We start from the raw sequence: 14,147 nt of genomic DNA, 5'->3' as shown, positions 1-14,147 counted from the left end.
TTGAGTTGGAATCTCACTCTGTCACCCAGGCTGGAGTGCAGTGGCACGATCTTGGCTCACTGCAACCTCCACCTCCCAGGCTCAAGCAATCTGCCCTCTTCAGCCTCCTGAGTAGCTGGGACCACAGATATGTGCTACCATGCCTGGCTAATTTTTTGTATTTTGGGCAGTGATGAGGTTTCACTATGTTGCCCAGGCTGGTCTCGAACTCCTGAGCTCAAGCAATCCTCCCACCTCGGCCTCCCAAAGTGCTGAGATTACAGATGTCAGCTACTGCACTCAGCTTCTTTCCAGCATTAAAAAAATCAAACCCAGGAATTGAATACTGAAAGACTAATGACTGTCATGACCAGTTTGAAGTAACTTCAGTTTTGTAATTTATTACCACTACCCAAGGTACTCTTCAAACTTCTGTGGTAGAGGCAGAAGTGGAGTTCCTCCCGGTTCTAAGACCAGGCCCACCCATTTTGGTCTAGTCCAGCTGGTGGAAAAGTAGAGGAATCAAGAGGCTAGATTTGTATTTGTGCTTGGGGGGGTGGGGGAGAGTCAGTGAATAATTCAGCACAATGAACCATATCCATATTTTGTTTCTTAGTTGCTCTAAAAGCTGGGATTGTGTATACTAACATTACAGAATTGATACATTGTTTAATTATAAACAGCAGGTGGCCCTCTTTCACAGATTCTGTTTCTGGCAGTTATGCAAAGATTTAGACAAATTGAAATGCATGCTATTATATTATACAAAGCAATTTACATAAGATACCTTATTAAGCTCAGAGAAGGGAAAAACATACCAAAGGGAAGTGGCTTAACCATTTTATGAATTTTGAGAAAATGATTTTTTGAAATGTGCTTTGCACAGTTTAAGAATTTTTTTTTTTTTTTTTTTTTTTGAGACGGAGTCTCGCTCTGTCGTGCAGTGGCACGATCTCGACTCACTGCAACCTCTGCCTCCTGAGTTCAAATGATCCTCCTGCCTCAGCCTCCTGAGTAGCTGGGACTACAGGCGTGCACCACCTCGTCCGGCTAATTTTTGTGTTTTTAGTAGAGATGGGGTTTCATCATGTTGGCTAAGCTGGTCCCAAACTCGTTACCTCAGGTGATGCATCCACCTTGGCCTCCTTTTATTAGTGCCAAAATGCTGGGATTACAGGCATGAGCCACCATGCCCGGCAAGAATAAATTTATAATGTGGTATCCAAGTTGGAGGAAAGGAGCATGACACAGAATCTTAAATCCCAACATGATATTCTAATAATATGTAGGCTTTCATCTCCTCCTATGTCATTGGATATTCCCTTTTAGAATATTCTGGTTTATGTGCAATTTTGGGATTCACTATCCATGGACATTTTCCAACTCGATGTAGCAGCATAAGTGTAAACATTAATAACTCTGTAATCCTTTAACAATTTGTACATTTTCTTAGGCCTGGTGAATCTGCATTATTAATAGTAGAGACAGGGTTTCTCCATGTTGGCCAGGCTGCTCTCAAACTCCTGACCTCAGGTGATCCACCTGCCTCGACCTCCCAAAGTGCTGGGATTACAGGCATGAGCCACTGCACCCGGCCCAATATTTACTTTTAATTAACCACACTGAAACTCATTTACAATTTTTTTCAGTCATCACGGTTTAGGAGATATTTCTTTAACGTGCTTTCGTTGTTATTCCCAGAAACAGAAACCAAAGGGATGCGTTTTAACTCCTGTCCTATAGAGACATCAGTTTCTGTTGTATGGCTCTGGCTTTATTAGTCCCAGCATTTTTCATTTCTCTTCATGTTTTATCTTGTACTTAAGAATTCAGTAAAGACTGATTTTTTTCTTCTTACATTCTATTTTAGTGGAAGAATACAAGTTTAGCTATGACAAACTACAATTATTTATATTGTTTACCAAATGCACCTACTTGTCCACAGGTCTCACAGGGCACATATGGGCAGGAAGTTTCTATGGAAGAAATGATCCCTCTGGATTCTGCAAAGGAGTCTTTAGGCACCCAGCTTCAGTCTGTGGAAGATAGAATGGAATGTGAATCTCCGGAGCCACACCCACTTCAAGATAATGGTGAGAATAATTTAGTTCTAAGAAAGAAGGTGAGACTTGGGAGAATGAAGGGTCTAGTATTGAAAGTTATCAAACCTCATTCCATTTCAGCTTCTACTGAATGTATTAATAGTTGAAGGAAAAGCCAATCAGTATAGTGTAATGTTATTAAGGGAGTTGAATTAAAACAGTCAGATAATAATGTCAAAAATACTTGAACACAAGATTTTTCATGGATACTTTGTAATGAAGTTAGTAAGTACCTGTGGATAAATCAGATACCTCTGTATGTAAATACTGAGCACTTGTCAGTGTAGTCATGGGTCCCATTGCTGTAGCCTCTGACCACAATTTTTGTTACATAATGACTGTGTATACATTGGAAATACTATTTGGAAATTCTACCTTAGAATATGGAATTTCTGAAGTCTATGTTTATTAGTGTTCTAAGGTCTGTTATTGGTATAATGTATAGTAGAGGCGGAGTCTGGCCTGGTTCTGGAACAGCTATCTTTTCCATTTAAAAAGGATTAGGTAAAATGGATACAATGTTTTTCTCCTCTTATAGCCCTAACAATTTTCTTAGACATTAATATTGATTCTACAAACTTCTGGGGCTCATATTTTCCTGGTTATCTTGACATTGCCCTGTATTTCTTCTTCTAATTCATTCTTGTTTATTTTCCTTCTCTGCTTCTAGTTCTATAGCATGGCACAAAATGGATCAGCATGGAAAGAAATGCTATCCATACGATGGTCTTTTTCAGTCACATTTTGAGATAGCACTTACCATTATTGTTATTTTATTATAAAGTTAATTAACAATTTTCTATTGAACACTAGATGTAGTAACGTGTTAGATAATGTGAAAGATACTAGAGAAATAAGTGATCTCTGTTTCTTTAGAAACTTACAGTCTTGTTGCATCTACCTATAAAACAGTTAAAGAAAAAAGTGCTATAGTGCTAACTTGTGTTATAAATAGATAATGATTTTCAGGAAAGGAAAACTCACTGTGAGTTTAAATTTAATGATCAAAGAAGCCTTACTGGAGCAATTGAGAGTTAAATGAGGCCAAACCACACAGTAACATATCATTAATTTTAACCTAGTTTTAGAAAATACAAACATTTTAGATGATTTAAATTTAGTAGTTCATTATTGCTACAGAACCAAACAGGGGTTCACTTGCCTGGCACGGGAAAGCCAAACATCCACATCAACAGGAGAAAAGAGGGCATTTATTTGCAGAGTGTCAAGCAAGGAGAATTGGGCCCCTCAAAATTAAGACCCAGTTTCCCCAATGGTTTGCAAGTAAAGTTTTTTTAAAAGAAGGGAGTCAGAGGTTACAAGCAAAGTCATAAATCAATACGTGGACACTGTACATTATTTTGACCTAAAAAGGTAGGATGGACATCTCAGAGAAGGGGCTTGCAGGTCATAGGTAGATTCAAAGATTTTTTGATTTGCAATTGGTTAAGGAGGCAAAGCTTTGTCTAAAAATTTGGGATCAGCAGAAAGAAAGGTTAGCTCTGGCTTGTGGGTGTGACTTCTTCCAGGCCCCACAGGAAGAACTTTAGAACAAAGCAGCGGTTGGAGTTCAGTCCTCAGTTCCCCATTATCTGAGGTCTTCAGACCAGTGGATCCATTTGGTAGAGGTATGGGTTTCTGAAAAACAACTTAGGGATATATTTTAAGATGCTATCTTTAGTTAATATAGGGAACATCTCATGACTAACTTTTTTGGATGTTGTTTTAAGGTATTACCTTCTTGTTTATCAAGTTGCTCATTTACTTCTTAAAGATAGTTAGGTGCCCGGAATTTCCCTTGAAGGAACTCAAGATTTTCTGTTATTACCATGCTTGGGATTAGGGGTGGCTGACAGGCCCCTAAGAGGGGTCCCTGCTCTGTCTCACTATTTGGTATGCAAATTGATAGTATAAATGATGTTGACTTGAGTGAAAGTATTTTTCCAAGCAACTATAAAACTATCTAGAGATGTTATGCTAATTCCAAATTATTATTTTTTACTTTTTCCAAAATAGTTTTTTTCTTAACACTTAGCCAAATTTGAAGTATTCTTAGTGTTTCTGTTATTATGAGTGTTCTAGAAATTTCTTTTAATAAGCTTTATTAAGTCAGAAATTTTTCACTGATTTTGACTCATCCAGTACTCTTATTAAAATTAGTAATGAAGCTATTTGTATTGAGTTTGTAGTTAATAGCCCTAAAAGGGAGCTGATATGAATATATTAGCTTGGAACTTACTCCTCAAATGTTGATGTAATAGCTAACCTGACTGAATAAAAGGGAAAATGTGTAGTGTGGAGATTTTTTTTAAAATCTATTATTGTCTTGCTGAGGTTCCTCCAAAAAAAAAAAGTATGAGACCGGGTGTGGTGGCTCACGCCTGTAATCCCAGCACTTTAGGAGGCCAAGGCAGGTGGATCATGAGGTCAGGAGATCGAGACCATCCTGGCTAACACAGTGAAACCCCATCTCTACTAAAAATACAAAAAAAAAAAAAAGTCTTTGCATAGTAAACAAACAAGTAAATGTTAATTTGCATCCTATTTTACATAAAACAGTGCTTCAATCCTGAAAACTGCTCTGGAAATTCATGTCCTGGTTTTCTGCTCTTTATTGTTTGAAACTTTTTGTTATTGGCTGGAGTTTCATTTACGCTCTTCATTCCACCAAGGTTGGATTCCTTAATCAAAATGGTATCCCCCTGGCCTGGTGCAGTAACTCACGCCTGTAATCCTAGCACTTTGAGAGGCTGAGGCTGGCAGGCAGATTGCTTGAGACCAGGAGTTCAAGACCAGTCTGGCCAACATGGTGAAACCCCATCTCTACTAAAAATAAAAACATTAGTCAAGTGTCATGGTGCGCACCTGTAGTCCCACCTACTCGGGAGGCTGAGATAGGAGAATTGCTTGAATCTAGGAGGCAGAAGTTGCAGTGAGCTGAGATTGTGCCACTGCACTCTAGCCTGGGCAACAGAGTGAGACTCTGTCTCAAAAAAGAAAGAAAATGGTATCCCCTTTTGTGTGTCCATATTCCCTACTTCTGCCTCAAGCACTACTGGCTCCTTTGGCAATATATGTCTTTTAAATTATATTCCTGAATATTCTAATTGATTTTTTTCCTTTGTTTTTAGGGTCATTTTTGTGGTTTTCCATGATGTCTCAAAGCATGGGTGATGATAACCTCAGTAGCTTAGATACTAATGAAGCAGAAATTGAACCAGAAAACATGAGAGAAAAGTTCTTCAGAAGCTTAGCAAGGTTACTGGAAAACAAAAGTAATAATACTAAGATATTTTCTAAAGCAAAGTACTGTCAGTTGATAAAGGAAGTGAAAGAAGCTAAAGCTAAGGCGAAAAAGGAATCAGTTGACTACCGTCGCTTGGCTAGATTTGATGTTATCCTTGTACAAGGAAATGAGAAGCTAATTGAGGCTGTAAATGGGGAAACAGATAAAATACGGTATTACTTACACAGTGAGGACTTATTTGACATTCTGCATAATACACATCTCAGCATTGGACATGGTGGACGTACTCGCATGGAGAAAGAGTTACAAGCGAAATACAAGAACATCACAAAAGAAGTTATAATGCTGTATCTGACCCTCTGTAAACCATGCCAACAGAAAAATTCAAAACTCAAGAAGGTTCTAACATCAAAACCAATTAAGGAAGTTAGTTCAAGATGCCAAGTAGATCTTATAGACATGCAGTTGAATCCTGATGGGGAGTACAGATTTATTTTGCATTATCAAGATCTCTGTACAAAGTTAACTTTTTTGCGGTCATTAAAGTCTAAAAGGCCTACGGAAGTTGCACATGCTCTTTTAGATATATTTACAATTATTGGAGCACCCAGTGTCCTACAATCTGACAATGGGAGGGAATTTTCAAGCCAAGTTGTCAGTGAACTCAGTAATATTTGGCCAGAATTGAAAATTGTCCATGGGAAGTCTCAGACCTGCCAAAGCCAGAGTTCTGCAGAACAAACTGAGGATATCCGAAAGAGGATTTTCTCCTGGATGCAAACTAACAACTCATCACACTGGACTGAATTTTTGTGGTTCATTCAGATGTCCCAAAATCAGCCCTATCACAGAAGCATGCAACAGACTCCATGTGAAAGTGCATTTAGCTCTGAAGCTAAACTGGGCTTGTCCCATTCTCAGCTAACTGAAGAACTTGTTGCCAGCTTGCATACAGAAAATGAATTAGATCAGGCTGACAAAGAGTTAGAAAATACTTTAAGAGCCCAGTATGAAGAAAACATTGAGGCTGGAACAGACAGTAGTGATATTGAAGAGAATCTTTCTGTCACTCCTAAGGTGGCTGAAAAAAGCCCTCCTGAGAGCAGACTAAGATTTTTATCCTGTGTAGTTTGTGAAAAAGAATGCACAGGTGTTAATAGTTGTATATCATGTGATGGAAATATCCATGCAATTTGTGGAGTGCCCTCTCAACATGGGACTGAGGGCTGTGGTCGGCAAATAACTTGTAGCCTTTGCTATGAAACCAGCACAATGAAAAGGAAACATGATGAGATTCAAAGAAGTTTGCCTGTTAAACCTTCCAAAATGCTAAAGCCATCAGGGACACCATTTTCACCAGACAAAGTAGGAGATTGGGTAAGATTGAATATCTGCCGTAGATGAAAGCAGGGGAAGAATCTCATTACAGTGTACTGTGAATAAGTGTTGTGTGACAAGGTATATGAAAGCACATTTTTATTACCTTGGATATATTTCCCCCAAAGAAGGCCTAATTACTTTTAATGCTTCTTCTCTTTTTTTCCAAGTTGGAAGTTGTAAAGTTGTAAGCGTGAATCCTGCCTTTTTTATTATTCTAGGGGTGATGAACAGTATCTCTTTTACTCCTTTTTGATGTCACACATTTCTTGGGGGAATGAGAAAGCTAAGATTGAGGGAATAAATAGTGTGTATGCTGGTATGTTTCTACAGAGAATGAGTTTGGTAACAGATGAATTTAGCGTTTCTCTGTTTCAATCATGTGAGTTTGGGTTCGGGGTAAGCTAAGAAAGGACATTTCAAATCAAGTGAAGAAGTATTTGTAGGGGTAGGGGATGATAAATTTGCTTGGAAGATATGGGTTTGTGTTGGGAAAGACTTCAGTTTGGGAATTTAAATGGAGAGCATGAAATAGAACCAAAAAAATTTAAAATCAATAGGCTTTATGAAGTAGGGTTAATGTTTTGAAATATGGAGGTTACTTATGACTTAAACTAGTGGTACACAACGTGTGATCAGTAGAGCAGTACTGGTATAAAAACTCCAGTCCATAAGGAAATAAATATAAAAATTAAGCGTAAGTATTTAGAAACCTTTATAACAATTGACATTACTGCAACATCCAAGCACATGATTAATGGACTCATCTTACTGAATAGAATATAGACCAATTTAGGTATTGTTAAACTCTCAAGGTGAGTCACATGTGGTGGCAGTTACACACTAGTCAAACACAATAGGTCCCCATTACAACCTGTGATACTTTATGTTTCGTTTATCAGCCATAACCCAAAGATGTATAAAACTCTGAGAAAATATAGGCATGCATTTATTTTTATAACTTAACTTTAAAATAATTTTTTATTTTAATCGTCTAGTTTTTAACTTGTGGTATAACATTGTTAGCTGAAGGAGGAAAGTAAAATTCATATTATTTACTTTTATTCCTAATTTCAGATGGCGAATCAAGCTTCACTGGACTTTTTTGTCAAGAAAAGACATGTCTTTTCTGAACACAGTAGTAGTAATAAAAGAAATGTTAACAATAGAAGTTATCCTGAAGAAGGGAAAACCAAAAGAGTTCATGCTAGTTTCACTCGGAAATATGATCCTTCATATATTGAGTTTGGTTTTGTAGCTGTAATTGATGGTGAAGTACTAAAACCACAGTGTATTATTTGTGGAGATGTACTGGCTAATGAAGCAATGAAACCATCAAAGCTTAAGCGACATTTATATTCAAAACATAAAGAAATAAGTTCACAACCAAAAGAATTCTTTGAAAGAAAGAGTAGTGAATTGAAAAGCCAACCAAAGCAGGTGTTCAACGTTTCCCATATAAACATTAGTGCTTTGCGGGCTTCATATAAAGTAGCACTTCCGGTTGCTAAGTCTAAAACACCATACACAATTGCTGAGACACTAGTGAAAGACTGCATCAAAGAAGTTTGCTTGGAAATGTTGGGTGAATCTGCAGCAAAGAAGGTAGCTCAGGTACCACTTTCCAATGACACCATAGCTCGACGTATTCAGGAACTGGCTAATGATATGGAAGATCAACTCATAGAACAAATAAAACTAGCAAAGTATTTTTCATTGCAACTTGATGAATGCAGAGATATTGCTAACATGATAATTCTTTTAGTCTATGTGAGGTTTGAACATGATGATGATATAAAGGAAGAGTTCTTTTTTTCAGCCTCTTTGCCTACAAACACAACTAGCTCAGAACTGTATGAAGCTGTAAAGAATTATATTGTTAACAAATGTGGTTTGGAATTTAAATTTTGTGTAGGAGTATGTTCTGATGGTGCAGCTTCAATGACAGGAAAACATTCTGAAGTGGTAACCCAGATTAAGGAACTTGCGCCAGAATGTAAAACAACACATTGCTTCATTCATCGAGAAAGTCTTGCTATGAAAAAAATATCAGCTGAACTAAATAGTGTACTTAATGATATAGTAAAAATTGTGAATTATATAAAATCTAATGCATTGAATTCAAGATTATTCTCTTTATTATGTGATAATATGGAAGCTGATCATAAGCAACTGTTACTGCATGCTGAGATACGGTGGTTATCACGGGGAAAAGTTCTGTCAAGAATGTTTGAAATACGAAATGAACTCTTAGTGTTTCTGCAAGGCAAGAAACCCATCTGGTCCCAACTTTTTAAAGATGTGAATTGGACAGCCAGACTTGCTTATTTGTCTGATATCTTCAGTATTTTTAATGATCTTAATGCTTCTATGCAAGGGAAAAATGCAACTTATTTTTCAATGGCAGATAAAGTTGAAGGACAAAAACAGAAGTTAGAAGCTTGGAAAAACAGGATTTCTACAGATTGTTATGACATGTTTCATAATTTAACAACAATTATCAATGAAGTAGGTAATGATCTTGATATTGCACATCTGCGAAAAGTTATCAGTGAACATCTTACAAATTTGTTAGAATGTTTTGAATTTTATTTTCCATCAAAAGAAGATCCACGCATAGGAAATTTGTGGATCCAAAATCCATTTCTTTCATCAAAAGATAACTTAAATTTAACTGTAACTCTACAGGATAAGTTGTTGAAGCTGGCTACCGACGAAGGATTGAAAATCAGTTTTGAAAATACAGCATCACTTCCTTCATTTTGGATAAAAGCTAAAAATGACTATCCTGAGCTTGCTGAGATAGCTTTAAAATCGCTGCTTCTTTTCCCCTCAACATACCTCTGTGAGACTGGATTCTCTACTTTAAGTGTTATTAAAACAAAACATAGAAACAGTTTAAATATACATTATCCCCTGAGGGTAGCACTGTCATCAATCCAACCTAGATTAGACAAATTAACAAGCAAGAAGCAAGCTCACTTATCACATTAAAAGCTTTAAATATTGATATGTAAGGTATTGGTTCAAAGTATGCATATAAGCATTGAGTGTGAGGAATTTGCTATTTCACTTTAAACTTTCTGTCTAGTTACAGTTATGGAAGTATGAAAAGTTATGAGTGAAACAGCAATTTTCTATATAAATTGCCTATATGTATATTTTCAATTAAGAATGTGTACGGTTTTTATAATTCTTTTATTTTTCCTCATATTTGTCGTATTTATTAAGATATAATTTTAAATCTGTTGATTCTAATATTAAAACATTTGATCTTATATTTTGTGTCTTCTTCTTGTATTTCATTAGCGTGTTAAGATTGTAGGACAACTTCAGGATGGGAGATGGTTTCTTTGAAATAGACAAGGTCAGTGAAGGGAAGTGAATTCAAAGGGGTAGGCTTAGAATTCAAATGCAGGGGACAGGTCAGTAGGGTATGAAGTTTGTTAAACTGATCCAGAGTGGTTAGGTTGGAAGTTGATGTTGTTTGTTTTGTAGGTGCATGTTTAGACAAAGCGTGTGAGTAGGATGGAAGGGAACACTTATTTTGTAATGGTGTTATGGCCTTGGATTCATATTGATACATTTATTTATTTATTTATTTATTTTGAGGCAGGGTCTTGCTCTGTTGCCCAGGCTGGAGAGCACTGGTGCAATCTCTGCTCACTGCAACCTGTACCTCCTGGGTTCAAGTGATTCTCTTGCCTCAGTCTTCCGAGTAACTGAGATTACAGGCACCCACCACCATGCCTGGCTAATTTTTGTATTTATAGTAGAGATGGGGTTTCACCATGTTGGCCAGGCTCATCTTGAACTCCCGACATCAGATGACCCTCCCACCTCGGCCTCTCAAAGTGCTGGGATTACAGGCGTGACCTGCTGCGCCCGGCCAATAAATTCTGATTTCATAAGGATGGGCGATTGGGCCATACTGACAAGTTTATGTTAGGTGGTTTCTAGATTTTGCTAGAGCTGATTGCCTTTAAGGTGCTCTGGGACAAAGTCAGAAATTATTGGCACCTCAATTAGATTTAACAACCTCTATTTTGTTTGGAGATGATTCAGAAAAATGCCACAGATATCTGCTCTTGTGTCTGTGAAATTTAGAATGATCGAAAGCAAATTAGTCCGATAAAACAGGTTCTTTAGCATCAAAACATGACAGAATCCATGAAGAAAATATCTTTTCCTAGACAGGGTAGCAATTTACAGTAAGTGCTTCATTTCAAATAAATGTGATATTCAAAGTTAAGGAAAGGAAGGCTATTTAGTGATTCAGAATGTTACTAATAATTTAACCTTTTGGTAATGGAAGTTTCAAGGATCCTCCAAACCTTTGAAAGTAGAGGAAATGTTCATATTTAGTCCTGAAACCTTAATTGGATTATGTTTTATTGTGTGTTTGTTTTAATCTTACAGCTTTTCAAAAACAAAAAACCTTATCATGGTGGATAGATTTAGAAGACAGTGGTTTAATTTCTCCCACTGACAAATTATATGCCCTCTTTCCTATCTGACCATATTTTAGAACTAAGGGATTTTAAAATGTTTTACCGTTTGTTTTATTGATTGAATAAAGTATTGTGTTTCCCATTTTTAATTTCAAAAGGCAATGTGGTGATTTTATATTTATTTCTATAAAAACTTAAAGTAGTCTGGAAGAAATTAAGAGGGAATTAAGAGTACATATTAAAAGAGAACTAAATTCCCTTACTTTCTCTCTAAGAAATATAAAGTATTGGATGTCTGAGATTGGTACAAAGCCTTCTCATATACTTGAACAACTATTTTTATTTTTTTCTGCAAGTGATTCAGTGCCAGGAGGCTAACTTGCTTTACCTTTTTTTTAAGACATAGGAATATTTGTCTTTCCTCCCTTAACCTCCCTGTTTTATTGTCTCACTGTAAATTTTTTTAGGGCAACAGCTTTATTGAGATTTTTATTGAGATCATGAAATCTTACTGCCTATTCTTAATGTAAATTTGATGACTAGTGATTCTGTAGATAACCTGATTTTCTCTTCCTATTTTCTGCTTGTTTTGCAGCAAGTTCACATGTCTATAAACGTGGTATATGAATACAATGCAAAGGTATCTTTATTTGTATATACTTATGACTACTGTATGCAGTACTGTTTATTTCCATCTATCATGTATATATGTGCTGGTTTTAAAAAATTGTATTTATGTATAACAGGAGGTTGTGTTGGGCTTTTCCTATTACTCAAAGAACAGCAACTAGGGAGGAGTCAAAGATGGGTCAAGGGAACGCTAAGTACTTCACTTTTTAAAGAAATCTGACAATGACTAGAATCAGAAAACCCCACCACCCACTGCCTCCATGCACACACCCGGACCTAACTTGAAGGATGATTGAGAAGTGGTAGAACTAGCTCCCAAAATTGTGCTTTCTGCCAAGGGAATCACTGGTAGTTATTGAAGATGCCTTCAGGAAGGAGAGACTTGTATTTTATTTCCAGATTGGGTGTTAATTTAGGCAGCAAACTTGTTCATCTGCTTTCTGCCTACTTTATCAGGAAAATAAAAGGGAAGGTGGGGTGGGGAGGGGAGGCGATTAGACTTGCAGTAGTTCAGTCTGTAGTCTCACAGTTTGGGGTGGCAAAGATATGCAAGTTTCCTGTGGGTCAGGTGACACCAAGGAATGTAATTAATTCTGACCTCTCGGCTAGTGTCACATTCAGGAAAACTGTCCTTCAGCCTGGAGAACTCTCCCACAAAGCCTGTGGGCATTTATAGCTATGGACAGAGGAAGGAGGTAAAAGCCATTATCTATCTATTTATATATTTGTGGGTAAGGCCCCCACAAATATCTTGGAGAATTCTCACATGGTCCCCATGAAAGAATGAGAAAGCTTGAATTCTGGGGCTTAGAGGGCAAATTACAAATTTATGCTTGGTACCCGTATGTGTGCGCGCGTGCACATATTTTGAAGTCTTTGGTCTAGCCCTGGTTTGAGGAAGCAGGATACAAGAGGGAATTGCAGCTAAGGGGCCTGATGGCCTTTGCAACCTTATACCCAGATTCCTCTATATTACCCCAGCCACCTGGATGAAAGACCACTTCTCCTTCAGCTCTGCTGGTGAGAAACTTGAGAAAGAACCAAAGTGAGGGGAAACCCAGGGTGGGGCTTTTATGGCAGAGAAAGGAGGGTAGAGATTACTTGAGTGATCTCAGTGGTGCAGTCAAACTCTGGGCTTTTGGGGTTTGGCTGTTCTGGTTTGGCTGGCTGCTTAGATATTTCAAAGACAAAAGAATCTTGAGTCAGGTTCTAAAAGGATCCCTGTTAGAAAGTGTCCCTTCTCTGATATATGGCTGTGTACTTTCTGCAGTGAATCTCTCCTGAATAACTCCCAGAATGTCTTTGCCAGTGTTCACCAAGATAGAAAGATTGTGAAAGTTTCAAACATTATACAATTAGAAATTATTATGATAAAGAATAAGACATTTATTTACTGGTTCAAAGAACATACTGTGTGCTTTGTATTCTGACATGTGTGTTAAATTGAATTTATGATCAATTTGTTACGATTGAGAGAGTTATAGGAGTTATAGCTGTTTTAATAATCAAACCTTCGGCTCATTAAAATTATATAAAGGTGAAAAGCCTGAGGTTGTTATGGATTGCATGACTTTTTTTTTTTCTTTTTTTTTTTTTGAGATGGAATCTCACTCTGTTGCCCAGGATGGAGTGCAATGGCATGTTCTCGGCTCACTGCAACCTCCATCTCCTGGATTCAAGCGATTCTCTTGCCTCAGCCTCTAGAGTAGCTGGGACTACAGGCATGCGCCACCAAACAGGCTAATTTTTGTATTTTTAGTAAAGACAGGGCTTCACCATATTGGCCAGGTTGGTCTCGAACTCCTGACCTGGTGATCTGCCCGCCTCAGCCTCCCAAAGTGTTGGGGTTACAGGCGTGAGCCACCATGCCCGGCTGGATTGTATGACTTTTAAGAGTTTATGCTGAAATAATGATGTGCTTTATTTTAGGATTTAAATGCAAATGAATTTGTGGCTGAAATCTCTTTGGGAGAGCTAATTTTTCAAATTGCCATTTTCTTCTTCCACTTGAAAGCAGAAAAACCTTCTTTCAGTTGATTTGAGGAACCAAAACTGAACTCAGAGTGACAGGAGCACAAAGAAATGCAAGATGATGTAGGTTGGAAAAAGATAGCCAGAACAGAAGCTAGTTCATAAAGATGAACCAAGTTGAGGAGTTTTAGCCATAATCCTGGGGGCACTGGGAAGTCAATAAAAGATTGATAAGTAGAAGATGACTTGAGTTACATTTTAGCAAAGCTTTTTCAGGTACAATGTAAAAAATAGATTGGAATGCTGAAGGACAGCAGGACACTAGGAAGAATTTTGTAATGGAATAGATTTATGATAATAGTGTGAACTGAATAAATGGGAGTAGGGATT

General features: G+C 37.3%; 1 protein-coding gene across 4 annotated transcripts in view; it reads left to right on the top strand.

Annotated features, from left to right (window-relative positions):
• The window catches only part of SCAND3 (SCAN domain containing 3), a 46,891-nt gene extending 36,908 nt beyond the window's left edge, over positions 1-9,983 (top strand). For all 4 annotated transcript variants that reach the window (XM_019029968.4, XM_055390570.2, XM_055390569.2 and 1 more), the window contains 3 exons: positions 1,925-2,072; positions 5,213-6,705; positions 7,783-9,983. In XM_019029968.4, coding sequence (XP_018885513.1) covers positions 1,958-2,072; positions 5,213-6,705; positions 7,783-9,699 — 3,525 coding nt within the window. In that variant the 5' untranslated portion in view covers positions 1,925-1,957 and the 3' untranslated portion in view covers positions 9,700-9,983. The remainder of the gene's footprint in view (positions 1-1,924; positions 2,073-5,212; positions 6,706-7,782) is intronic.
• Positions 9,984-14,147: the final 4,164 nt, after the last annotated feature.

Source organism: Gorilla gorilla, chromosome 5, assembly GCF_029281585.2.
Source record: "Gorilla gorilla gorilla isolate KB3781 chromosome 5, NHGRI_mGorGor1-v2.1_pri, whole genome shotgun sequence".
NCBI classification, from domain to species: Eukaryota; Metazoa; Chordata; class Mammalia; order Primates; family Hominidae; genus Gorilla; species Gorilla gorilla.
This window is presented reverse-complemented; position numbering and strand designations above follow the sequence as displayed.